The 24,404-nt window shown below is 48.5% G+C and overlaps 3 protein-coding genes and 1 long non-coding RNA gene across 12 annotated transcripts in view; 2 read left to right on the top strand and 2 right to left on the bottom strand.

Annotated features, from left to right (window-relative positions):
* LOC116424901 (uncharacterized) overlaps nucleotides 1–6,351 on the bottom strand; it is a 54,981-nt gene extending 48,630 nt beyond the window's left edge. For both annotated transcript variants that reach the window (XR_012998536.1, XR_004234579.2), the window contains exon 1: nucleotides 5,818–6,351. This is a non-coding gene — a long non-coding RNA (uncharacterized LOC116424901). The remainder of the gene's footprint in view (nucleotides 1–5,817) is intronic.
* Nucleotides 26–2,360, bottom strand: Pex14 (peroxisomal biogenesis factor 14). Of its 2 annotated transcripts, none has more exons than XR_012998501.1 (5): nucleotides 1,849–2,349; nucleotides 1,357–1,680; nucleotides 1,036–1,271; nucleotides 310–580; nucleotides 26–198 (listed from the first exon to the last, which is right to left on the bottom strand). XR_012998501.1 is itself a non-coding variant. In XM_031971884.2 (5 exons), the coding sequence occupies exons 2-5, from the start codon at nucleotides 1,903–1,905 to the stop codon at nucleotides 412–414; spliced, it is 786 nt and encodes a 261-aa protein (XP_031827744.1). In that variant the 5' UTR covers nucleotides 1,906–2,058; nucleotides 2,208–2,360; the 3' UTR covers nucleotides 26–411. The 2 variants fall into 2 exon arrangements, 1 of the variants encoding a protein (XP_031827744.1); XM_031971884.2 differs by having other exon boundaries at nucleotides 26–580; nucleotides 1,849–2,058; nucleotides 2,208–2,360.
* On the top strand, nucleotides 2,535–5,564 carry AP-2mu (adaptor protein complex 2, mu subunit). Of its 3 annotated transcripts, none has more exons than XM_031971869.2 (5): nucleotides 2,535–2,703; nucleotides 3,304–3,684; nucleotides 3,755–4,005; nucleotides 4,078–4,334; nucleotides 4,423–5,564. In XM_031971869.2, the coding sequence occupies exons 2-5, from the start codon at nucleotides 3,345–3,347 to the stop codon at nucleotides 4,901–4,903; spliced, it is 1,329 nt and encodes a 442-aa protein (XP_031827729.1). In that variant the 5' UTR covers nucleotides 2,535–2,703; nucleotides 3,304–3,344; the 3' UTR covers nucleotides 4,904–5,564. The 3 variants fall into 3 exon arrangements, with proteins under 3 accessions (XP_031827729.1, XP_031827730.1, XP_031827731.1); XM_031971870.2 differs by lacking the exon at nucleotides 2,535–2,703 and adding an exon at nucleotides 2,724–2,923; XM_031971871.2 differs by lacking the exon at nucleotides 2,535–2,703 and adding an exon at nucleotides 2,936–3,096.
* A 317-nt stretch (nucleotides 6,352–6,668) lies between the features above and the next one.
* The window catches only part of Camta (Calmodulin-binding transcription activator), a 51,243-nt gene continuing 33,507 nt past the window's right edge, over nucleotides 6,669–24,404 (top strand). For 2 of the 5 annotated variants that reach the window (XM_076367239.1, XM_076367236.1), the window contains exons 1-3: nucleotides 6,669–7,052; nucleotides 19,364–19,858; nucleotides 20,521–20,848. In XM_076367239.1, coding sequence (XP_076223354.1) covers nucleotides 19,625–19,858; nucleotides 20,521–20,848 — 562 coding nt within the window. In that variant the 5' untranslated portion in view covers nucleotides 6,669–7,052; nucleotides 19,364–19,624. Of the gene's footprint in view, nucleotides 7,053–7,827; nucleotides 8,000–19,363; nucleotides 19,859–20,520; nucleotides 20,849–24,404 lie in introns of those variants that run through there. The other 3 variants (XM_076367227.1, XM_076367224.1, XM_076367226.1) reach the window with 2 other exon arrangements.

Genomic DNA, 24,404 nt, shown 5'->3' with positions numbered 1-24,404 from the left:
CTTATTAAAAAGATTAAGTGATTACCACAGTTTAAAAGAATTATTATTATTATCATCATCATCATATCATCATCATCATTATCATCATCATCATCATCATCATCATCATTATTATTATTATTATTATTAAAAAAAAGAAAAAGCGATGCATTACATGTATCCTTTTTTGTGTCATAAGCAGCTTTACACATACCCATTCTAGAAATAATAAAAATTCAAATATGATTTCATTGAAAACAATGAAAATAACATTTAATTGAGTAAACTGAGTATAAGATCAGCAGCACTCGAGTTTCAATATTATATTACACATGATCAGTTTCTGCATTGGTTTTGGATATACATCATAGAATATCCTATGTTTCGAAGACTTTCGTGATGGAAGTGAAGATTCATGGAATTATTGTAAAATCACTCCTTGGGTGGATCCTCGCGAATCATTTCCAGAGAGCTATCTGAATTATTAGTACTACTTCCACTTCCAGCATCATCTTCCCGTTCGCTCGGTTTTTCCTGACTTGTACCTGTAGCATCTAATTGCCACGTTGGTATAGATGCTGGTGCACTCGGAAATTGTTTTCTGTTTAAAATTTGAAGCTCTGGTAAATAGTAATGTCACTATTTATGGATCGATTTTATACAATGACTCAATCTCGTTTTTGGATATCCTAATTATGATGTAGTACAACATATTGAAAGTAGGATCTGTGTTTTTTATACGTTCTTTTTGTAACCAATCAAAGTTAAACAAATATATTTTATAGCTGCTTTTTTCGAAAGATGTATTACTTTTGTATTTTTAGATAAAGCTATCCTGGCGTGACTGACATAAGAAATGCATATATTTGTATGTGTATCTGCATAAACTATTGTAAAGAACAAAAGATCGCATTATAAATGTATAAATTTAAATCTGAGATAGCGATGTGTAAGCAAATTAACTTGTATAGCAATAAATGTTATTATCTATATTAGTTTGTGCATCTATTATATACGTATGTATTGTATCCTAATAATATTTGAACTTATATATACCTTGATAAAAGTAAGGACTTAAGGCTAGCTAAATCTTGTTTCAGTTCTTGTACCAATTGAGGTACCATTGGGTCAATGAATTGGTTCTGTGTCAATTTTTGTACATCGTCTTCCACCTTCGAAATGGATTGTTTTACTTCTTTCATAGAATTTTGTATTGTTTTATCTAACTCGGAAACTGAATCTTTTATGCTATCTTTCTTTTTTCGGCCAAACAAGTATGGCTCAATAAATTTCTGTAATTTAATGTAAACAGAAAAACTTTGATTCATCTATTGTATATCATTGTGCAATATAAGTGCAAGGTTTATATTCTATTACCTTATAGAACCAATATACACAGTACAATGTTGCCCCGATAAGAGCAGTAGCATTAAAGAATTCTTTAACTTTTTGGAATAGAGTTATTTGGTATGGATGTGCTTGAAGATATGGATAGACTTGACCTGGTGGTATAGGTACCACAGAATAATCATTTGGTTTATGAATAACATTTTGGTCAGCAATTAAGGTAACAGAAGCTAGTTTAAAAGCGGTTGTAATTTCCTCATCGGTTAAACCTTTTCTCCTAAGAAAGTCCTGTTTACGTTCTGTAGGACTACTTGCTACCTTAGGGTTTTGTAAAAATTCCACTGCAGTTTTTACCTTAAAAAGAATCCACTGATTAACTACAATCTATATAATAATTTTTCGATTATATAACGTTCGAATGTACAGTACGATTTTAATCTATATATCAAAAGTTTCAAATACATACAGATCATTAGGGCACTATGGAACGAATATATAACCTAATTGAGATTAAAAACTTACTAAATTGTCCCGTAAAGGGAGATTATTATTATTCGCATCTTGATCAGTCGTTGCCATAATTACAACAGTTCCCACTTAAATATTACAATGTCATAACTATACGAAGTTCAATATTTCAAAGTGCAAATCACATTTTACAATACTAAGATACACAACCATCCAAAGGGTATTGCAATGCGCAGGCGTCGATATAAAATGATGATACGCTATCTAAAAGAAGGAAAAACACTTTTTTTTTATGTCAGGTGGCAAGATTTTGGACTTTGTATTTTATACAGAAAAAAGCTATGTCATTCGCGAGATATTGAAATCAGGCGAAAGGTATAATTTCTCTGACATCTGATAGTGTTTGACTATACATTTGAACCATTCATTGTTTTTACTACAACATCCAACGTATACATGGTTTTTGGGCTGCACAGAAAGTTTATTCCAGCTGTCGAGAAACAGTATAAACTGTCCGATCATTTCATAGATACGTTCTTACGATTCTTAATATTTTTATTAAATATTGATTCTGCTTGTAAATGTATAACTACCGGTTTTGAAATCAACACAACAACCCTATTTGCCCTATAAACGTACGGTCAGTGCATTTGCACGAGCACCAGGGGCAAGCGGAATTTAAACTCTAAAGCAATAAAATGCTTTCTATTGCGATGGATAATTGATGTTATTTAAGTAATTTATTGTAATGGCATATGTCTCTGAGACACGTAGTACAGAAAAGTGGGTGTTGCTTTCGTCATTTGATAGTTCGCACTTGTACCAGTAGGTTGGTACCGATACTGTGCATTTCGGAGGCCGATACAAATTAGTATCGCTTATTTTTAATATCCGCAGTAAGAGTCATGCGTAAGTGATCTTTTATGATATTGGAATTCATATTTACGTGGCTTCGCGTGTTAGAATTCTTTCAAGAATATTCGATAATGTCGGTGTCTGCGGCATAAGCAATTCCATTTCCGATCAATAATACTAACCGTTTACAAGACATATCAAAGAACCTCAAATGTCATTTAAGAAAAGGGGCGTTATCCTGTACACGTATATTTATATTATATCGTACAAATGAGTATGTAACGAACAAGTTTCGTATTAATATATAGATTTGATAACTCTAATTGTAGTCTTTTCGAAGCTTATCTACCCAGAAGTCCACTTGGTATAATTTTGTTTATTTATCAGTATTAACACCTTACGGTTTGCTACACTTTTTTCTACAGTTTTCTATGAAACTGAAAATACGTAAGCGTTTTCATAATGTACTCGTACCTAATCATTGTATATGCAGAATTTTGTTTCTGGAAAATTAACTGTGATGGCATTTCTCAGTGTCAGGGACATGTATTATCTTTACTTGGAACAAAAATCTTTAAATATATGTAATTTTTATGCTATCGAGTTAGTTTGAGAATTAAGAATACTATGGTAATTAATTGATGTTGCTCGTAGGTTGGTTGTAGTCAGAGCAAGAAAAAATACCCTCTGTCAAGATGATAGGGGGCTTATTTGTGTACAATCACAAAGGGGAGGTACTTATCTCCAGAGTCTACCGGGATGACATTGGACGAAATGCAGTTGACGCATTTCGTGTTAATGTTATCCATGCCAGGCAACAGGTGCGCTCACCAGTTACCAATATTGCAAGAACATCTTTCTTTCACATAAAACGTGCCAACATTTGGTTGGCTGCTGTTACCAAGCAAAATGTTAATGCGGCAATGGTATTCGAATTCTTGTTGAAAATCATTGATGTTATGCAGTCTTACTTTGGCAAAATCTCTGAAGAAAACATTAAGAACAACTTTGTGCTGATCTATGAATTGTTGGATGGTTGGTAGTTTGATATAGATTAAAATAATACAATGGTAATAGCATAGAATAACTGAAATTTTACGTGCAGAAATTTTGGACTTTGGGTACCCACAGAATTGCGATACTGGGGTATTAAAGACATTTATCACTCAGCAAGGAGTTAAATCGGGAACAAAAGAGGAACAAGCTCAAATAACTTCCCAAGTAACTGGTCAGATCGGATGGAGAAGGGAGGGTATTAAGTACAGACGTAACGAGTTATTCCTAGATGTTCTGGAATCTGTGAACCTCTTAATGAGCCCTCAGGGTCAAGTGCTTAGCGCGCATGTTGCTGGAAAGGTTGATATTTGAAATCATTACTCAAGATATTTTAAGTATTCTAAGCTCTAATCGATATTGCTATTCTAACAGGTCGTGATGAAGTCTTATTTGTCTGGAATGCCAGAATGTAAGTTTGGAATTAACGATAAAATTGTCATGGAAGCTAAGGGTATGAAGGGTGGAAGTGGTCTAGGAGGTGGAGGAGACGACCCTACTGGTGGTAGATCTGGAAAACCTGTTGTTGTGATCGACGACTGCCAATTTCATCAATGCGTTAAACTTAGTAAATTCGAGACAGAGCATGCTATTAGTTTCATTCCGCCAGATGGTGAATTCGAATTGATGAGGTAAGAGTTTTGGAAAGAAGAAGAAAAAGAAGAAGAAGAACCTCTTTCAAGCTACAGAATTTTCTGATATTTTGTTTGTGTCCCGTAGATACCGTACCACTAAGGATATATCATTGCCATTCCGTGTGATTCCATTGGTGCGCGAGGTGGGACGTACAAAGATGGAAGTGAAGGCAGTACTAAAATCAAATTTCAAGGCATCTCTGCTGGGACAGAAGATCGAGGTGCGAGTACCGACACCTTTAAACACTGCAGGAGTGCAGTTGATCTGCTTGAAAGGGAAAGCAAAGTACAAAGCATCGGAGAATGCTATTGTATGGAAGATTAAACGTTTGCCTGGCATGAAGGAAACTCAGTTATCCGCTGAGATTGATTTGCTTGAAACTGATACAAAGAAGAAATGGACACGGCCTCCGATATCGATGACTTTCGAAGTACCGTTTGCTCCATCTGGATTCAAAGTACGTTATTTGAAAGTGTTCGAATCCAAGCTGAATTACTCTGATCACGACGTTATAAAGTGGGTGAGATATATAGGCAGAAGCGGTCTATACGAGACACGATGTTAATGACATCGTTCCGTAAATTGTAAATGAGTAATCTCAATGCATAAATACGACTTTTTTAAGAAAATTGTTTCTTTCGCGGCGCATACATTGATCAGAACTCTGAAATACTCAGATTGAATGGCGACCGAATGGCGGGCTAAAAGATGGCGTAACAAAGATACCAAGAGGAAAAAGGTCTTTCTGTGCCAATGGTTTTGTCGATCGAGCTTTCGTAACGTGTATTTTAGCAAGTACATTATACTTAGGATTGAATGTTTCTTTGTACATTTTATTCCAATTGAATTTTACTAGAAACCCTGATTCTATAATCGTTGATAAGTACAATTTCATAGATCAATTTCAATTTTAATCTTAAATGTGGATGTTCTCTACGAATGATATATTTAATATCTGTATATTAAGTTTATAGTATTATCTGTTCTTTTCACGAGAGAAAAAGGAAACATCATGACCTCTTTGGTATCAAATATATCGAGAAAGTTGCTATAATAACGTTAAATATCGTGACTAATTGTAAAATGCGCTGAATAATCATTAGATTATCGAAACGTTTGTTGTCAGCTATGAAAACGAATAGAGAATATCTTGAATCATTGTAACGAAAGAATTCTGTCTCTCTATGTGAAAATTCATATGCATAATAAAGTATATATGTAATTTATATTGTTTATCATTTTCAGTAGTATCGATTGTTCAATAACTGATTGCTCTACCGTCAACGATCGTATGGAAATATTCGGATGAAACATTGAATATTCTTCAGAATATAAATGGCCGATGGGGGACTTGTAACGGTCATAGTACCCCCCCGCGTAGTCGAATATTGAATTTGCGTTTAAATCGGTACTAGTGTCGAATCTTTTACGATTTAAACGCTCAAGCGATGCCGAAATAGTTGTTTTATATAATCTTACCAAGGTTGCGGCGTATCATTCAGTTTCATCCGATTTTCTTGCGAATTCTTTGCACTGTAACGAGCACTTGATATCGCGGCACAACGGACTAGTGGGAGACGTTCAAACAGTGATTCGTTAGACAACGCGAGTCGAACTGTCACAATAGGATGCGCGCCGTGATTGGTCAATATCGATCAAAATCAAATTCCGAATACTCGAATTTATTATTCCCTAATAGATTGAATTGTTTTCTTCGATTAAAATCAAATCGATATGTTTAATAATCAGACGTGTAGCAAATGATCATATTCAATCGGCATTTTAGGTAAACGGTTAATATTAGAAAGATAATCGAAACCGGAAGTATCGATTAATGACATTTAACCGCGGTTAATCGTGGTACGAATTTGAAATGCCAGTCTACCGTTTTCTTTGAGATTTCTTACAGAACGAAAGACTCGAGAAATTACTAAGAGAATAACGTTAAAGATGAGCCGTTTAGATAAAAACCGTGTAGATTCCTAACGATTTCGTTGAGAAATAGAAAAAAACTAGGTGTGACCGATTAACGAATGCACATTCAACGGATCGATCCTCTTATTTCTGTGTAATCGAGTATCGCTTGTAATAGAATTGTGCAGCGTGAACGAGTTGGCACACGGATAAATCGACGTTACTGCTTAAAGGGATCGATGAGAAACTGAAGATTAACGTGCAAAGAGAATGAAATAAATTAGCGGTTCGCGTAAGGTACGAACGGCATAGTTCGCGAGAGATTGTAAACAAGCTAGGTTATTATTTCATCGGGGCGTGAATCATTCCGTCATCGGACAGTCGAGCTTTCGCTACGGGCACTATTTAGCGAGGCCTCGCGCGATTCGGCGAGTGAAGAAATTTTAATTCGAACCGGAGTTTCTCGTCTATACGTATTAGCCGCCTGTCTGGTCGGTGGCAGAGCGTGATAACTTGTGGGCTCGGCGCATGCGGCCCACGGCCATACCCGTGCTCGTACCTGTCATGGATTCCAAGGATCGACCGCGAGCGCAGGCACGCGTGATCGCACGATTTTATGCGTGAAAATCAACGGGTACACCGAGAGATCCGTGGACGACAGTAATGTACGATCATGGGCCGGTGGTAAAGTGGTGATCGCACGTCAAGCCGAGTGTCGCCGTCGCGTAAACAACCGTCCGAAGATGAGCCATCTCGACACGGGTTACGACGAGCCTTCTGTCACTCGGGCCACGGATATCGTGAGTATTTGCATCAGAGCTATCGCACAGCCGGACGGGACGATTCGTCGCGGTCGCGGGTCACGACGAAGCTGCCAGTTTCTAGTGACAGGGTCTACGTGTTTCGTTTACGCTGTCCTCGAGTCGGAACGTGTCAGTCCCTCTGAAAAGGAATTTTCTCCCATCGCAGGCCGCGCACAGTTCCCATCGGATCGGTCGGCAGACCTGGAGCGTTTCCTCCGTGTTTCCCCCGTTTCCCCCGTTTCCCCCGTTTCCCCCGTTAGCCCTGTTTTCCTCGGAGAGGATGTCGGTGATCTCGGGACCCGAACGATTCTCGCCGGGTTGCCAATGTTTAGGTTACCCAATACGCTCGCGGGTCCGCGTAACGCCACGTCCTCGAGGTCTCGTGGCGATTCTTTGCCGAGGCAATTTTATGGGTATCGCTATTTTTAGTGCGTACCGTAAACCCGTGCCACTGTCGCGGCGAGGGAAGGTAACGAGAATTTCGTTGAATTCGTTATTCGAACCGAACACGTGCAACCGCCCCTGGAGCTGGCCCGACAGTTGAAAAATCCCGATAGCAGCCTCCTCGGTTATCCGCGTCTGGGCTGCAAGGAATCCCCTGGGGAAACGATTTAAGCTGCTCACCGGGGAGGAGTTGACTCGTAGTCGTACCCAACTATGGCCTCGCGCCTTCGCATTTCTAATATTTACTTACGGATCCTTGCACTGACCTGCACCACAGTGTCTACGCGACAGTAGCGTGACGAATTCGAGTCGCTCAAGTCGCCAGTCGACGATGCTCGCCCGTGGCTCTACCCGTATGGCATGGTTAGCCACGACAGGACAAGTGCCATGTCGCCGACACGGTTCACCTCAGCTCACGGATCGGAATAGTTTTGTAGGATGCGACCGTTGTTTTTTGGCGGGAAGCGGGAGGGCGGCCGATAATAATTGACAAGTGCAAGGTAAACGTGAACGCGCAACGTGATTCGTTTAAGCTCGGAGGCGTAGCGTCCGGGCGAGCTCATCGTAATCAGCTGTTATCAAGAACGTAGCGGTACGCGTTTCCTGCCACTTGTAGTTCTGTCGTAACCGAGCTACCTTTACGGCTTCCTTCGCGCACCGAATCGTCATCGATTTCGACATTGGCGATTCTCTTCTTTCCTTTTCGCCCGTTTTTCGCCCGTTTTTCGCCCGTTTTTCGTCCCTTTTCCATTTTACCCTTCGCGGCCGATGCGCGTCCGGTTTTATCGTTCGTCTTATCGCGCGCTGTATCGGAAACGATAATCGATATTCGGCGGTGGCCGCGGCTGAAATTTTAACTTCCAACCCGGAGGCTATTAAAAGACGAAACGGACACGAGCGACTTCCCGGGGTAGGAGGGCGCGAGAACACCCGGTCGATCCGCGTCGGAACTTAGAAGCCAAGTCGTAAGCTTCTGTTTAAGGAAACCCTTGCGCTTAATGCGCGCCGTTCGGTCATCAACGAAGGGCCGCGGATCGTTTCCACGGAAAGCGAAAGCGTAGAGGATCTCGCACGGTACTACCTTTCCTCCGTTCATTTTCGCGAGCCAATAAAACACGTCTCTCTCCCGATCAAATTTCCCTGTTTGGCTGCGTTCCATGCGGACGGTCCCATGCCATTTTCATGCTACCATCGCAATCTTATAAACATTCCGAGCAGAGTGTTCCGACTCGAATCTCTTAGGAAACTTCTACCGGGGGTGGTACGTTTTTGCTCTTCGAGTCGGCATTCCTAGCCGGGATATCTATCGATTCTCTAACGAGTCCGCGTGGCTCCCGTCCCATCGTCGACTTCTCCTCGAACAGTCTCGCCGAAGAAACAAATGAATTATTCCGAAATTAAACCGAAAGTGTGTATTTCGAGTTCGAAACGTTCCAAGTTTTCAACGAAAGGGACAAAGGAACTCTTCCCGGAATGATCCTCGCGACAAATTGCCACTGAACGCTCAGAAATGGTTGGGTGCGGTGAAGAGTGTGGCGGATCTCAGTCGCGAGAAATAACATATCGAATCGCGTCCAGGGAAAGCACAGAAACTTATCGTACAACCTCTGATAGCTGGTTCGAAACGGGAGGGACGGCATGACTACTCTATCTAGAAATAACGTGAAACGAAGGGGACACTATTTTTGCCACACGGCACCATGGGAATTGTTCCGAATTTTCGGTCCGAGTTCGCGCGACCGCGCGCTCGAGCTAAGACCGCGCCGCCACTTTTTCTTCTCCCGCTAATAATCGTGGTCGCGTGCAAAGATTTCTTGGCAGCGTCGGCGCAAGTAAAAGTAGCCGTACCGACTTCTTTGGACTTGTTGAGCCCGCGTTTCACACACAGTGTCGTATACGGTGTGGTGTACGGTGCGGTGTACGGTGTGGTACGCGGTGCGGTGTACGGTGTACGGTGTGGTATACCGTGTCGTATCTGGCAGCGTGCGGGACGCTTAGAAATCGTACACAATACGCGCATTACACGTGGCGTCTGTAGCATCCGCGCGCCCCCGCGGCCGCCGCGGCCGCCGCGGCCGCCGCGGGTGTCGCCGCGTAAATTACGCGCGGCGGGAAGACCGGCCGCGTACGTGTATCGTTAAAAGAGCAAATAAATATCAGCGGCCGGCTCCATTATGCATGTGGCCGGGTATCGGGCGCGTATAGGCGGTTATCTGCCGATAGAGCGGCACGTGCGACGATAATAATAGAACTGTCGGTGCATTCACACACGGGGGAGATACCTGTTGTGTGGTGCGAGGTAAAGACACAAAGTTTCACGCTCAGGCTCGCTTCGATCATCGTCGGGATTAGACCCGGTTCGAATCGATAGGTATATCCGATCGAGCCGACCGGGACACGCAGTTCCATGGTTCTCCAGCGAGAAGAGGGTACCTTTCACCGAGCAATATTAATAAGCTTCGGTGACCCGTACCGACTTTTAAGAAACTGCACATCCGTCCTCGCCATTATTCGCTTAAGCGTGGAAACTAGTTTCGCGGTAACGACCGATCCTCGTGGCATCTGCACTCGTTTTTATCGCGCGAATAATTCCTCCACCGAGCTGCCAGTTGCGGGTGCAACACTCGCATTTTATCAGCCGGCCATCAATCCGGTTCCGGATGCTCGAGCGGGGATGGTATCGCGGTTTCCTCGGAAATACACCTGACCCTTTTACTTTCTATTTTACCCGTTCCCGGTGGCGAGCACAGAGAAAAAAGCGCAGATGAACAAAATCGATTGCGGCGAAAAAAAGTGCAACCAGATGAAATAGCTGAAAGACCAACGGAGAGAGTCCGGCCCCCTTTCTCCCCGGCGGCATTATTCGCTGGCGTACGACCGGCCGCGCGTTTCACTACGATTTTATCCTGAATTATCTTTATCGTCGGGCCACCAACGCAGTCGTTTACATCGAGCAGCGGACGCTAAGTCCGTGGTAAGAATTTTTCTCGTTTTCTCGTTTCCGCCAGTTCGGCCATGCTTCTTAGCGCCGAGGTGTTCGGCCCGCCAGATGTTAGAGGCGAGAATCGGCGATTCCTCGGTGCATGCACGTTGGATCGATGCTGGGGCAGCTTGCGTTGCTAATCACGTGGTGCTGAAACAAAGATAATTAAAGGGACTCGGAGGGGGGAGGTTTGGGGAATCGCGTTCGAGAAAGGTGCACGGATTTTATAACGCCTTCGACGGGATTTAATGGCCGGTGCCGTTTCAGAAGCTACGTCGCTGTGTTTTTGCCACGGGCATCCTGTACAGTGCTTCCGCGTTTAAAGCCAACGCGAACGGGTACCTCTTAAAGTATCGGCAGCAGAAAAATAGTAGTATACGAGACGGTAAAATTTCCTTTTTCGTGGACGGAGCTGCATAATCTCGGTTAGTTCCACTTTCAGTGCGTTCGAATACGAACTCGACAACCTTTCAAACGAATACCCTGATTCCTTTCGTGTCTTCGATCCGTTTCGGAGGTGTGTTATTTTCAAACGGACACACTGTAGATTCGGCGACGTACATAGAATCGACGAGACCGGCGTTCTCGCCGAGGAATATCGATCCGCGGTACTATTAATGAATTTCAGAAAGTTTCTCTCCGCGGTGCCCGGATCCAGTCCATAGATCGTGTAAATCTTCATTCCGTCTCGTGAGAAGTTCCGGCGAGTTTTCTTCGGTAACTGCCTCGAAGTTGTTTTCTGCGGAAAAATTCGGATGTATTCTTTTCGCGGAACGGCCCGCCGTACGTCGCCGGATAAACAAGCGATAAAAGTGGCCTCGGTATCACGCGGCAAGGTGTTCTCGGTAATATCAGCGAGGCATTAATACAGCTTTCCTATCGTTCGACGCGGAAACGGCAGCAATCGTTATCGTTTCCTGCGTCGTTGTAGATACATATACGGCGTCCGGCGGTCGCGTGTCCTTTCCGAGCGTAGGAAACACTCCGGAATACCGATCTAGGCGCGCGAGAAGCGTGGCGAACTCTTCTGCTTCGCTCCGTGAAAACGAATCGACGCGATTCGCAATCACATATTTTTTCATCGACGAAACGGGATCGTTCGCGAAGCGACGCTCGCACGGGAAACGATTTTCTCGCGGCCGCAAATGTTAACGACCATTCACGGAAAATTGTTGCCCGGAAAGGGCCGATCTATTTTCGCGTGTGGTTAAACGCGGCCGAACGGGGCCCCGGTCATTCATGTTTCTCATTCTACGTAATCGCGACCCTTCCACCACGATTCTCTCACCCTTAACGCGTGCCAGCCGGCAATTTTGCGAATGGGCAATTAACGTTGCCGCCCTGTGGACGCATTAAATGATTCCTGGCCGCGGACTCAATTACGGGATTAGAAATTCGAAGACGAATGGAATTCCTTGGCCCGCGGCGCGGAAACGGGCGCGGAAACGGGCGCGGATGAAGACGCCTGGGAAATGGAATTAGCCGGGGGAGAAGCAGTCGTACCGCTGATCTACGCGCTTGCAAGACTCGCTTTCAAAAATATTACAAAAGGGCCGCGTTTCGTTGACGTTGAGTTCGCTGATTTATCGGTCTGCCGGCCACAGCTGATAAAATTCGCCTGCACACGGGCTGGAGCAATGGCAGATACCGTTGCGATGCGGATTCAAGGGGATTCTGCGGTGGAAAATGCGAGGAAGGATATTTTGTTCGTTCAAAGAGACACTAGCGTTTTCTCTGGGCATTTTCGGTTAATCAGAATTTCGTTCGGAACGGGGTATGGCGGACATAAAGTTTCGTGCGTGATGCAATTAGTGTCACAGGCTATAAGCGCTCGGCTGTAAAACCGTGTTTTTCTCGTGTACCTCTTTTCTAGTAAACTATTAGAGCGAGTTTGATAACGTTCCGAAATATATTTTCAAGATTTAATCTACTCTGCACGTCGATCCTGTGTTGTATAAACGTGTAATTATTTTAATTTTGAGTGTTTAAAGACACGAAAAATAGAGGGTTTAATGAAATGACCGTTGACTCTCTATTCGATCGAACGAGAAACCTCGGGAAAAATATTTATTGGACGTTTACTCGGCACCGAGACAAAGGCATCGGGACACACTTTTGTTCACTTTTGTTTTGCCAACTCTATTCACCCCCTGCATGCTGGCAATATGTGGCTAGGTATATAAATGTGTCTTATATGAAACGAGGATCGCATTGAACGGGCGTAGACCAGCCGGCGTTCGAGCCATTCTCCTAGCGGTGCTAAGAAGTCGGGCTTTTTTACTGTCGTCCGCGTTGGGTCGGACAGCACCGGCCACCCTCGAGCACATCCATCCGTGGCTTGCTCTCGCGACGAAATAAGAATCCATGAAACGCGCCGCCTATAAACAACGATCCCGGGGGGTAGGAATTTTCGAAAATCATTTCCTCGGCGTACAGGCAGCTCGTAGGGCTCTTAAGTGGGAAGGCGGGAATTCGTCTAATACGCGTAAACGATGCTCGGAGGCAGCAGTGATTTCCATTAAGGGAAACGGAGAGCCGAAACGCCGTCTCGCGGCGCGCGAAAACTCGCCGAACTTTATTTACGAGTTCCCGTAATGCACTTTATCCGCGACAAGATTACACGTTCGCCGCTCGAGGCGGGACGAGGCGATGTATTTTCGTTACCGATAGGTTTTCGCGGCACTCGACTCCGGGGTCGGTCTCATTCACCGAGCCGGCCGCGTCTCCCTTTTCCCGTAATCGGGAAATCCAGTGAAACATGAATGAAGGACTATTCCCGGCGTTCATGTTTAAACGCTACGTCGAAATAAAGGCTAAAGCCTTTCCAGTGCGGGCTCGAACCGCGTTACGAATGATCCGCGGCGGTCAAGTGCTACTCCGCGCCCGCCGGAAAATCGATGCGCGGCTCTCGAACATTATAAATATTTCGTTTTTACAACTCGCACCCGTCGTCCCGCGTGTATTCGCATCGGGCTCGCGCCGCTGAAATTTATTCGACCGCGCGATCTCGCCCGCGGAAAATTCCCCGCGACCGATCAATTCCGACACGAGCAAACGAACTTTACGCGTTTTCCCGGATTTTTATTTACCGAGGTTCTCGCGCGATACGCGTTCCCGGCCAGCCGAGCGGATAATACCGGCGCCCAGGCAAACGCGATCAATTTCTATGGCTCGTGTCCGCGTAACAGAATTTCGAGGCGTGTACGCGCCGGTGTACTTGTTGACGATCGCGACGACAACCGGGCAACTGGGTTCGCTTTCCCGGCTGGCTGCCTCCTATCTCGACGAGCCGGGGTCGACGGCGACCCGTTCACCTTGCTCTTGAAAGTATCACTCGCGGAAGTTATCGTCGACTTTGAAAAAGGGGATTCTGTTCGCCGACGACGCCCTTGGGGATGCGACCGCGCGAGGCTGTGTACGAACGAACGTCGAGAGGCGAGGGTGTAGTATTTCAACGTTGCGTCCTCTCTGTGCAATTTCACTTTGTCAACGCGTTCGAATCGAGTGTCGACCAGTTTGATTAGACGGCAGTTTGCCTTTCGAAGTCGATAATGTCTGTTGCGACTCTCGATGCGTTTCGTTGCGAACAGAATTTTCTCGTTTCGTTCGTGTAACGCGTGTACCAACGTTCACGCTTCCCCCGTGGAAAGTTGGGGCGGCGCGGCGCGTAGGGCGAGAAAAAAGATTCGCAGCGGGGAAAGGCCGGTCGGCCGGGAAATCGAGTTCCTACCGCGCGGCGATAAACTCAGGAAGTTGTTACCTTTTCGGGTAATAGTCTTTCGGGTTACGGGGAGCGTCGGTGATGGTCGCGATGTTGTGTGCATTTCCGCAGGATATTAATGCTGGGCAAACTGAAGCGCGCGGCGACCGGGCGGGCATCACGGGCGAACTTAAAGCAAACAAGTTTGCGGCCGGCTAAAATGCTTCACTCTTTCGCGTGTGTTCAACACGGGCACGATGCTTGTTCGGGAAAACGGGCTGCGAAAAACAAGGCGAACGTTTTTGCGGGCGCAGTGACGTTGCCGCGTGCTTCTGCCGGCCTAACGCGCGCCCGTAAATTGTCTGCTGCTTAACAATCTCGAGCTACTAATTTCCAGCATATTTTTAATGCCCGGAGGCGTGGCCTGGTGCGCTGCGAACAAAGGAAAATAAGCACGGAAGAGAAAAAAGAATCGACGGGGGAAAGGGGAAAGGAGAAAACGACGCGACGTCTCTCGGTCGCGCGGGTTCAGAATTCCCGAGGCAGTCGATTTAAACGCGAATTATGTCCTAGAGTCGGCCGATTCTTGCAGCCAGTTCGGAAACCGACCCCGTCCACTTTGGAATTCGAAGGACCGCGGTTACGGGGCCGTGTATTATACGCGTGCTCTCGGTGGACAGCGGCGGCGAACGGGATTCTTTTCGAAAATGCATCCGTTACGAGGTCCCTTTCGAAAATTCGAGTCCGCCGGCCCGCTGTTTGCGAAGGTTTCACGTTCCCGTCGACGGGAAACTGGGTCGGCGTCTCTCGAAGGTGGAATAAACAAATAATGGAAGGAATATAAAGCCCGAACGCTGCATCCCCGACCGAAAGCAGACGGAACGCACTTTGCCGGCGATTTCGGTGCACGCGTGGGAGTTGCACTTGTTTTCCATGTCGAAAAATAAGTTTCCCGGTGGTCTCTGCCTCGACGAAATCCCAGTCCGACTGTCGTCCATAAGTTCTGCGGCCCTTCTCTCCCCGGACTCTCCTTTCTTCCTCGAATAAAATCGTGGAAGCGTTTCGGGGAAAAAGTCCCGGGAATTTTCGGTTGCTCCTTTGCTGGTGAAGGAAAACTGGAATACTGGTAATGTATAAATGGCAATACTATTAGCGGTGACCGAGATCAACATTTCTAATTGACGTAAACGAACGAAGAGAAAGAAATCGTATCACATACGCGGCCGCGCGGCCACCCACACACGGGCACACGCGAAACTGTCGATTCACCGACGACTCGTCAGCTGTTATATCAACTGTACAACTGACACGTGGAATTGATCGGCATTCCACGCACACACCTACCACACGTACCACACGTGCCATACGTGCGCGCACAATGCGACGGCTCCAGGTGTGTGTAACGCGATATTTGCGTGCGAAAGTATATCTTGTTTAGCAGAATTGTGAACAGCGTTGCGCAACGCGGCTAATTAGAGCTTCCGGATGACTGCTTTGAAACCGTGTTCATTTAAGGCGCGCGCACGCGTCATCAGAATTTAACGCGGACGCGGGTGTCGTTAATTCATGCGAGTCGATCGAGCGCGTGTCGTCCCGCTGATTTGACAAGGGAACCGTTCCCGTGATTGTCCGCTGCGCTCGGCGAGAAGTATTCGATGGATCGAACCGAATGCCTCTCGTAATGATTATAGTAAATGTATCGTTCGCTGTTCCACTTCTCCGATGTACGCGCTATTTTTACCGACCGGTGTGTTAATTAAATGCCTTCAACGATCGCCGTGATGGTTTTAATTGGACGCGTTCCGCCGCGCGGAGGGACCGAGGGTAGTATTCGCGAGGCGCCGAGGAAACTAACACTTCTCCGTTTGTCGTGGAACACGCCAGAGAGGGAACGAACGGAAAGAGGAGAAATCGAATCGTTCGCAACCTCGTGTGTTATTCGAAACGCGTAGCGAGACCACGGGAAGCGCTCGTAAAATGGTTACAAGCGATCGTAGCCGCCTTTTTCCAAAATTCATGCCTCGAATTTCTCGATTCATGGGGAGAAGGAAACTGGGTCAGCGCGTCTCAAAGGGAGGTCGGTCGGTTCCAAGGTGAATCGTGAAGTTAAAGCGAACGAGCGAGATGGCTCGGGAGGGTGAAGGAACGGGGGCGGAGCGTAACAGACCGGAAGGGCGTGGGTGACGGTTGAATGATCGGGAAACCATCACGAAATTCCCACACAGATTGTGTTCCTTTGTCAGCCACGTGCCGCTTATGCTCGACAGGCGCGTCTATTGTGGGACACGTATTAGAACTCGATCGGTCATTAAATTCATTAATCAACCGTAGAACAAACTGGATTATCGTAATACGCTCTCACTTCGCGTCGAATACACCGAGTATTTTTACCGAACATCAAACTTTTCGCCCTCTAGGAATTTATCGAGCACGCAAAAATTGCCGCCCCTTTCGAAACCGTTCGTTCTACTTCTCCGAGAACATCCGTAACGCGGGGGTGGATGCCAGAGGCGACGGGACACGGTACGCGCGCAATATTTAATTAAGAAACGATACTCGTAGAATATTGAGAGCTCCGAGGTGTCCGCGGTAACGTTTCCCGCGCGGGTCTCGGTACTTTACGAGGGTTGAACTGCGCGCCGGAATTAGGTCTCCGCTTTCAAAGCGGAGAGGGCAAGAGGGTAACTGTCTCCAAGGTGAATTCCAAAGTTTGAAGTGCGGGGAAGATAGACGCGGAGCGAGGGGGACGAAACGAGTCGTGGCGTTGGAAGGGTTGACGAGAAGAGAGACGAAGGTGCGAGAGGGCGCGGAAGGGCCTGGAGAGTGACGAAATTCCGAGTAGACGAGTCTCTTCACCCGGAGTGCTCGGTCGTTACGGACTCGCGAGCGGGAGAAGGGAAATTTCGCGGGAGTCGGGCCCTCGACGTTGTTTCATTCATAGTTTAATCTCCGGCCGCGCGATTAAACGCGCGCAATTAATTCTCATTCAATCCGCGGGCCGCGCTGCAGCTCGGCTCGACTCGAGCCGATGAATGAGAAGCTTGTTCCGCGGAGCTCCGGCGTCGAGTATTTCGGCCGCGGAATCGATTACCGCGGATGCGACCGCGCGGCACCGGAAATTAGGTTTGTTTCCCTCAGAGGGGGAGCAACTGTCTTCGAGGTTTGGACTCGCGAATCCGATGAATCCGATGTATTCGCGGGACGCGAGGTGGCCGGAGACATCGGGGGGACGACGAGATTCCGAGTAGACGGTTCTCCTTTGTGAATTATCGGCTTCGCTCTCCGGCTCCCCGAGGAGCGGCGGCGCTCCGTCGAGCGGAAGTTCCGCCGCGAATTCGAAAGTCGTTAAGGGTCCCGTGTCGAAACAATCGAGAGCGTGTTCGAGCTAATTGGCGTCGTTTGCTCGTTAACCGAATCGCTTTTCGAGTGGGAACACTCGCAAACCTGCGACTCGAGTAGAATTAATCTCGCGAAGAGTTTATCGTGGCGAACAACGATGAGATATAATTCACGCCGATACAGATGATCGCGGCCCAATAAAATGCAGAAGTTACCAGGCGAATAAACGAGGAATGTGAACACGAGGTCGAGTCAACTGGTCTTTCTTGTGTTAACAAGTTAGGGAACGTCCGTTCGAGAGCACACGAACCTCTTTATTGATCGAATCTACGAATGTGGCGTGCTGGAACGCGTTGACGGCGATCAAGTTATCGCAGTCCGCTAAATACACGCGGTATCTATCAAACGAATTCCCAGTGGTATCGGAGGTTCGCAGTTTCCGCGCGACACGGACGAAACACGCGTCTCGAGAGAAGCGAATTTTTCCGAGGAAGATTCCAAGCAGAAATTTCCTAGCATCCATTTCGAAAATACCCCTGGTGGTTCCGACTTGATAAAAAGAAAACTGGCACCGCTCCTTCCAATTGTTCGCCGAATAATTTCGAGTCCTTGGTTGCGGCCACGTTGGAACCGCGCGCGGCGCGACGTCGACTCGGTTTTACTGGCTGTATCTATGATAATGGCTGCCAAGAGAGTCGAATGCATGATAATGGCTGCCAACTAGAATCAAGTTCGCGAAGCCAGGCGCAGCTATGACAGTCATGAAAAATAGAATCGCAGCCACTTGGACGGGGCTGGTGTATTTAATCGCGCGATCATTTCCGTATTCGCCGCACGACGCTTAAACGTGACCAATCATTTTTCAATTAACCGGCCCGATGCGCGTCGCATCTGAAACCCGACACTCTCCCCGGACTGTCCGCGTGCGCCGATTAATTCCGCGAGACGCACGTCGCACCCCAGACGTGATTTTCGGATGCTCACGCGACACCCTCGCGTGCCTGCGATCCAAGAGCCGTAGTATCGCGACGTTATTTGGAGCGGTTTCAAATGGTCCCGAGCCGAGCCCTGCGCCGATTCGTTTCTTATTTTTGCAGGCAATCCATCGCGACTCGGCCAAGTCCCCGTGACAACGCGCCATTAATTATTAATGTACTTCGCGTCCGGGAGATTTTTTCCGGTCCCTCGGGCGTTCGTTTAATCGTTCCGTTATCGCGTTCGCCGGTCCTCGAACGACTCGACTCGACTCGACTCGACTCGATCACTCGCGTAAACCCGTTTTATTTGTCCCGCCGTTTAATCAGGCGAGAAGGGTCCGAGTATTTAACCGGAGGAAAATCCTGTGCAGCAGTAATCCTGCTGCAGGGAGAAATCAAAGATTAACGAGCGGCCGCCGTCTTTGCAGCGCAATCGCCAGAGCAAATATCTTGTCGCTGGGCTGCGTTGAGAAATAGGTTCGAGTTTTCCGGGCCGTCGCGCGCGGCTGGTCGCTCGGGCTGGTCGCTCGGGCTGGTCGCGCGCGGCTCTGTTTACAACTCGTCACGGGACGGGGGGTGGCGCGGGGCGACTCGAAATCAGTCGCCGGGGGTAGCTCCGTGAAAGCGGCCCAGCGAGAAGCGGGTTGATCGGCGGGCAGTCAGTCGCAGACGATGCTCGCAAAAAATAATCTCATCGATTTGCCTTCCGAGAGAAGCCAGCCCGGTACACGTCCCGGGTGACACGGCCGCTCGTACGAGAGAGAGAGAAGGCCGCGCCGCGCCGCGCGAAATAGGATGGAGGTAGGATCATCCTTTAAGACGACAGCTTTAATATCGCCGGGTGTCTTGGTGTACGTGTGTACAGGAGGAGCAGGTGGCAGCAATCGCGCTGGAGCTTTAAGAACCCCGAGGGGCGCGGAGGCTGGAGAACGCATTTCCCGTCGGTTACTTTGGATCAGCCGAAGAAGGAGGATCGTTTCCGAGGGAGCGCGGCGGACGTGCACAACCTGTGCGCACACACACACGCATACACAGACGCGCGCGCGTTCTCGTTGCTCGTCAGCGCGGAGGACCGCCGTTCGAACGGGCAGGACGATCGCTGAGATAGGGGCTGCACGCGGCTAGGATGAGGCAAGTGGTCGTGCTGGAGCCGGCTGGCAGCGTTCTGGTGATCAGGCAGACTTCTCTTGGCGGCGGCGTCACTACCGGCAACACCAATTCCAATGCCGGATCCAATAACGGCCACGAGACCCATGGGCTCGGCAATCACGCCGCCGTGTCCACGATTGCCTCCAATGATCACAATCAGAACCGTATCGTCGTTGTCCGCTCATCCTCCTCGACCTGCATGACCACCACGGTGAGTCGATTAATTCATCGCGTTTGCGGCTGCTTGCGGCTGCTTGCGGCTTGACCGGATCAAATTTGATTTTCCTATTGGCCGACTTTCGTTGCGCCAGGCGATTCCACCTGACCCTCCGCGGAGTCCGCTCGGACACTGTTCGGACACTGTTCGATGCTTTGTTTCTTTGCCTGTCCGTTTGTCTTTCTAGGAGCTCGGTTCTCGGATGGCGCAGCCTTGGATCCATCTCGAGCCACAGTTCCAAAGGAGTTTCTCTCGGTTTCCCGATTCACGAGCACTCACTTTCCGTTTCAGCTATTCTAAGGTTCCCGATTCGATGGCTCGAGTGGAATTTCAGGAACCAACCAACGAATTGCAGTTTTGCCGAATAAGCGGTCCGAAAGATTTGATCGGCGCCGCAGCCCCGTCAGAAACGTCCGTCGTCCAACCGTGAAATGTCCTTACAGGTCTAACGCGTTAATCACAGAACGAAAATGCAATTAGATCGAAACGACCGACTTCCGATTACACGGGACAATTTCACCGACTGGATTTTAAAGCGGCGTTGACTGACGCCCGGCGGGAACCGGCGTGTTCCGTTCGCCGCGCGAAAAACGCACTTCCGTTTCATGTTCTCCCCCGAGCACTTTAGCAAGGTTTTCTCGCGTCTTTTCCATCAGGCGGATAATCACGTGTCTGCGAACGGGAACGGGAACGTGAACGTGAACGTGAACGTGAACGCCAACTTGAACGCCAACTTGAACGGCAACGCCGGCGGTATCGTGAGCAAAACGTCGTCGAAGGTCGGGGTTGGCGGCGGCGGCGGCGGCGGCGGCGGCGGTTCGAAGGCGAGCGAGAGAAACGATCATCCGAGGAACGATCACAAGAGCCAGGACGGTATCGGGACCGGCGAATCGAACGCTGGATGTCGTCCAAGGACGAGCAAGGAAGCCGCGCACGAGAACGTCTCCTTAGACAGGAAGCTCGATGGCGCGGATCCCATCTCCGGTAAGTACTTCCGCCGTTACTCTGCTTTTACCCTTTGACGGACCAGCCGATCCCGCCGTGAATTATTTATCCCGGCGTCATCGGCCCGCTACTTCTGCCCGGCCAATCGTTTTCTTTCCTGTTTATGCAACGGCGCTGCCGTTTCCAGTACGGTCGTGAACCGTTCTCAAAGTTACGGCTCCGTGTTCGTGGAACGGCCCTTGCTCCGTCGTCCTCGATAATCGGAATCGATACGATTTCGGTTACGTTCGACGGAAGTGCGTCGAGAAATGGGACATTGTTTCCCTCGCACGGGGGTACCAGTTCCATAAATTGCTCGAATCCGTGCACGCGACCCAGCGAAATGTTCCTACAGTTTTTATTATTAGTTTTTTCCAACAGCCACTCTCTTTTCTATTCACGTTACGCCGGGCTATCGGAAGTATAGTCGGTCGGCGGAGTAACTCTCGGCCGTGGCAGAAATTTTCGCCATTCGGGAAACTGCTTTAATAAAAGTTCCCGGCAATTGGATCTCTCGTGACGGTGGTGGTGCCTCATTTTATGAACCGGTAGATTAATTAAGACGATAAAACAATGCAGAAGTTGGTCGCATCCGACGGCACGACCGGGGGAACGAATGCCGCGTGATTTTCAAGTTTCTCCGTCAACTATACTCCGCTATATTCGACCCGCGAGCGGAACGCCATTTTGTCGGTTCTTCGACGGAGTTGTTTCGTTGCCTCGAGTTCGCGCTTCGATTTCGGCCGGACGCGGAATTTCGAATTCCGAATTCCGAATTCCGAATTCCGCGCGTGTCGCCGACGGAACGCGACGAGGGTCGCGCTCTTCGGTTCGTCCCCTTTAAGTTGCGTATTTAAATTTCAAATGAGCCCCGTCATCGATCGAATTTCGTTCGGAATCAAAACTATTTAAGCCCGCATGAATTATACATAGTTTGCGTTAACTTCTACGGCGGGGGGAAACAATTACTCGTGCCCTCGTATTAATGAATTTCGAGCGACGCGACGGGAGGTTAAGGGTCGTATCGAGCACACACGGTTTTGCGACGGAATTCTAGCTACAAATGTTCACCTACCGGAAAAACTGCTCGACGAAAGAGAAAATCGATTCGATCGCGCGATAATCGGTTTTCGCACCTCCTTTCCCTGGCGGTATCGAAAATAGAGCTCGAAGCGGAAGGATTCGCTTGTCCTTATCGCATCGAGCTCGAACCACTCGAAGCCTGGAATCTGGTTAAACTTTTCCACCGGAGAAAAGAGAAACGATCTATTACGCGAGGACCTTCTCGAAACTTGCCGTTCTCCTTCCCTCTGTTAATCCGTCGCGCGAGAGGGCCGGTCGTAGAATTTTTGCTCGGTGGGTTCCTGCACTCGTTTTCTTCCTGCTGTTTCCCTACTCTCTGTTGTTCCCTCCTCGATTCCCTCGTTCCTCATATATTTTTCCCGCGCGTTAAACATCGGCGTCACGCGTTCCTCGATTCTGTCGCCGTCAAACGCCGTCCTCTTTATCGCTCGCCCTCTCCTCGTTTTCTAGAATTGAATATATGCACGCGGTATGCATATGCAGGCCTAGTTACCGGCGTGGAATAGGCGCGGCAGAAATACACCCAATGCAGGTTCAATTCTTTTCGAAACATTTCCAACCGTGCGCGTTTTCCGCTCGAATCGCGGGCATCGCGGGCCGGACGGTTGATCCAGGTGACAGCGCAAGATTAGAACCTTTCTCAGCGAGCAATCGAACAGGTTTTCGGTTGCGGAGGGGCGTGCTACCCTCGCGGCGAAACGCTACGAGCTATTTTCGTTCTCTAGTTGCGACCGCGTAGCGTCGAGAGAGGCTGGAGAGAGAGGAGAGGAAAAAAAAATGTTTTGCTTCGAATCTGCACGCATGCAGGTCCGCGTATAATGCTTTTACTGAAAGTAGGACAGGCCGTTTCGATCTTGAAACCACCCTCCTCTTTCGCTCGGTCTCTCTCTCTCTCTCCCTCCCTCCCCGTCGCTCTGCTCTCTCTCTCTCTCTCTCTCTCACTCGTTCCCTCGACTCGCTGGAATTTTACGATCCGATGCGTTTTCGACACGTTTTAACGTTACGCAGCCCTCTCTTCCGCGAACGTATCACCGCCGAGACAAAGGTTGCCTGCTCCTGACCGGGAAAACGCAAGAAGCGACGCGGCCGGTGGGGGTGGGTGGAAGAGGAACAGTCTCGCGGCAGTCGATACTGACACGAATTCCCACGCGACCGAGCTTTCGTCGCAGTTGCAAACTTCTGCGTAAAGTTTCGTCCCGCGTTCAGCCCGCTGGAACACGAGTTCCCTTGAAAACTGGCTTCGCGTTAACCCGTCGTCGATTCGTATCGGGTTTGTTTTGTGTGGCTCGAGACCATTGAACGCATCCCCGATGACCAAAGAAGCATCGGCTCGAAAGGAGTGCAAAGTCCAACGATAATCGCGACCGCTGGCTTTATTTCGACCGCGCGATAGAATTTTCTTCAAGTTTACTTATATCCGTTACACCTGTCGTTCTCAGCACGCTGTGCAGGCCTTACAGAAATACGTATACCTTTCCGCGCCTCCACCTCCGTCGCTTAAAGTAGATCTTATCGGTAGATATACAAGGTGAGTCGGAAGAAACGGAACAGCTGAATATCTCTGTCGAGATCGAAGATAGGGGAAACTGTCCAAGCGAAACTCCTATTGTTCGAGGATGCAAATCTGCACTCTTTCCAAGTGCATCGTGTATTTCCGAGCTCGTAGCTTCGTAATTAATGCGAAGTCGAGTTCGATAAACCTTGGGTTCGAAGGGACCTTGAAATTCTTCGTGATTCCCGTTTTCTAATCTCCATCTTCCTTTCCGTGTCTTCCAACTATTCCGCCATTCAGCAAATTTATCTTAACAGTGTACAGTCGCTATTTTCGCTCGGCGAACCGAGTATATTTAACCCCCATTGATCCCGGGACTCAAGGTTCAAGGGATCCTCGCACGATTGCCGCGGAATCGATCAACCCCTGCACGCCCGGCTAGGGCTGTTATCCTGGAACAGCCGTGCCCTCGGAACGACTGTATTTCCCGCCCGGAAAGCATTGTTAAACAGGTTGTCTTCCTTATCGACTGGTGCCGCGGCCCAGTTCGAGCGTTCCAGGAGCTCGGGGCTCGGCGAGCTCTCCTCTCTCCATCGGAATACCCCCGAAAGAAGTGCACCCTGGCGGGTAAGCCCCGATGGGGATAATTCCTAGTTCCGGCGATATCCGCCAGAGCGGCGACCCCGTCACCTCGCGGCTTTTCCTCTTCTGCACGATCAGGGCGAGCCAGCGCGCGATTTTTCCACCCTCCGGAAAAGGATCCTGCCTCTCCGTTTCTTCGCGTTTATCGATCACCGGCCCGATCCAGCGCGATTCACCCCCGAAGGACGAACCGGCGGCGTGGCGATCGCGCTGGATCCGCGATCGTAATTTTCCCCGTGCGAAACAACGCCGCCGACGAGGACGACGAGGACAACGACGGCGTCGAGTGATCGTCGGAATTTAGTGGTCGGTACCCAGAAATTACTGTCCCGCGCGAGC

This window comes from Nomia melanderi, chromosome 1 (assembly GCF_051020985.1).
Source record: "Nomia melanderi isolate GNS246 chromosome 1, iyNomMela1, whole genome shotgun sequence".
NCBI classification, from domain to species: Eukaryota; Metazoa; Arthropoda; class Insecta; order Hymenoptera; family Halictidae; genus Nomia; species Nomia melanderi.
This window is presented reverse-complemented; position numbering and strand designations above follow the sequence as displayed.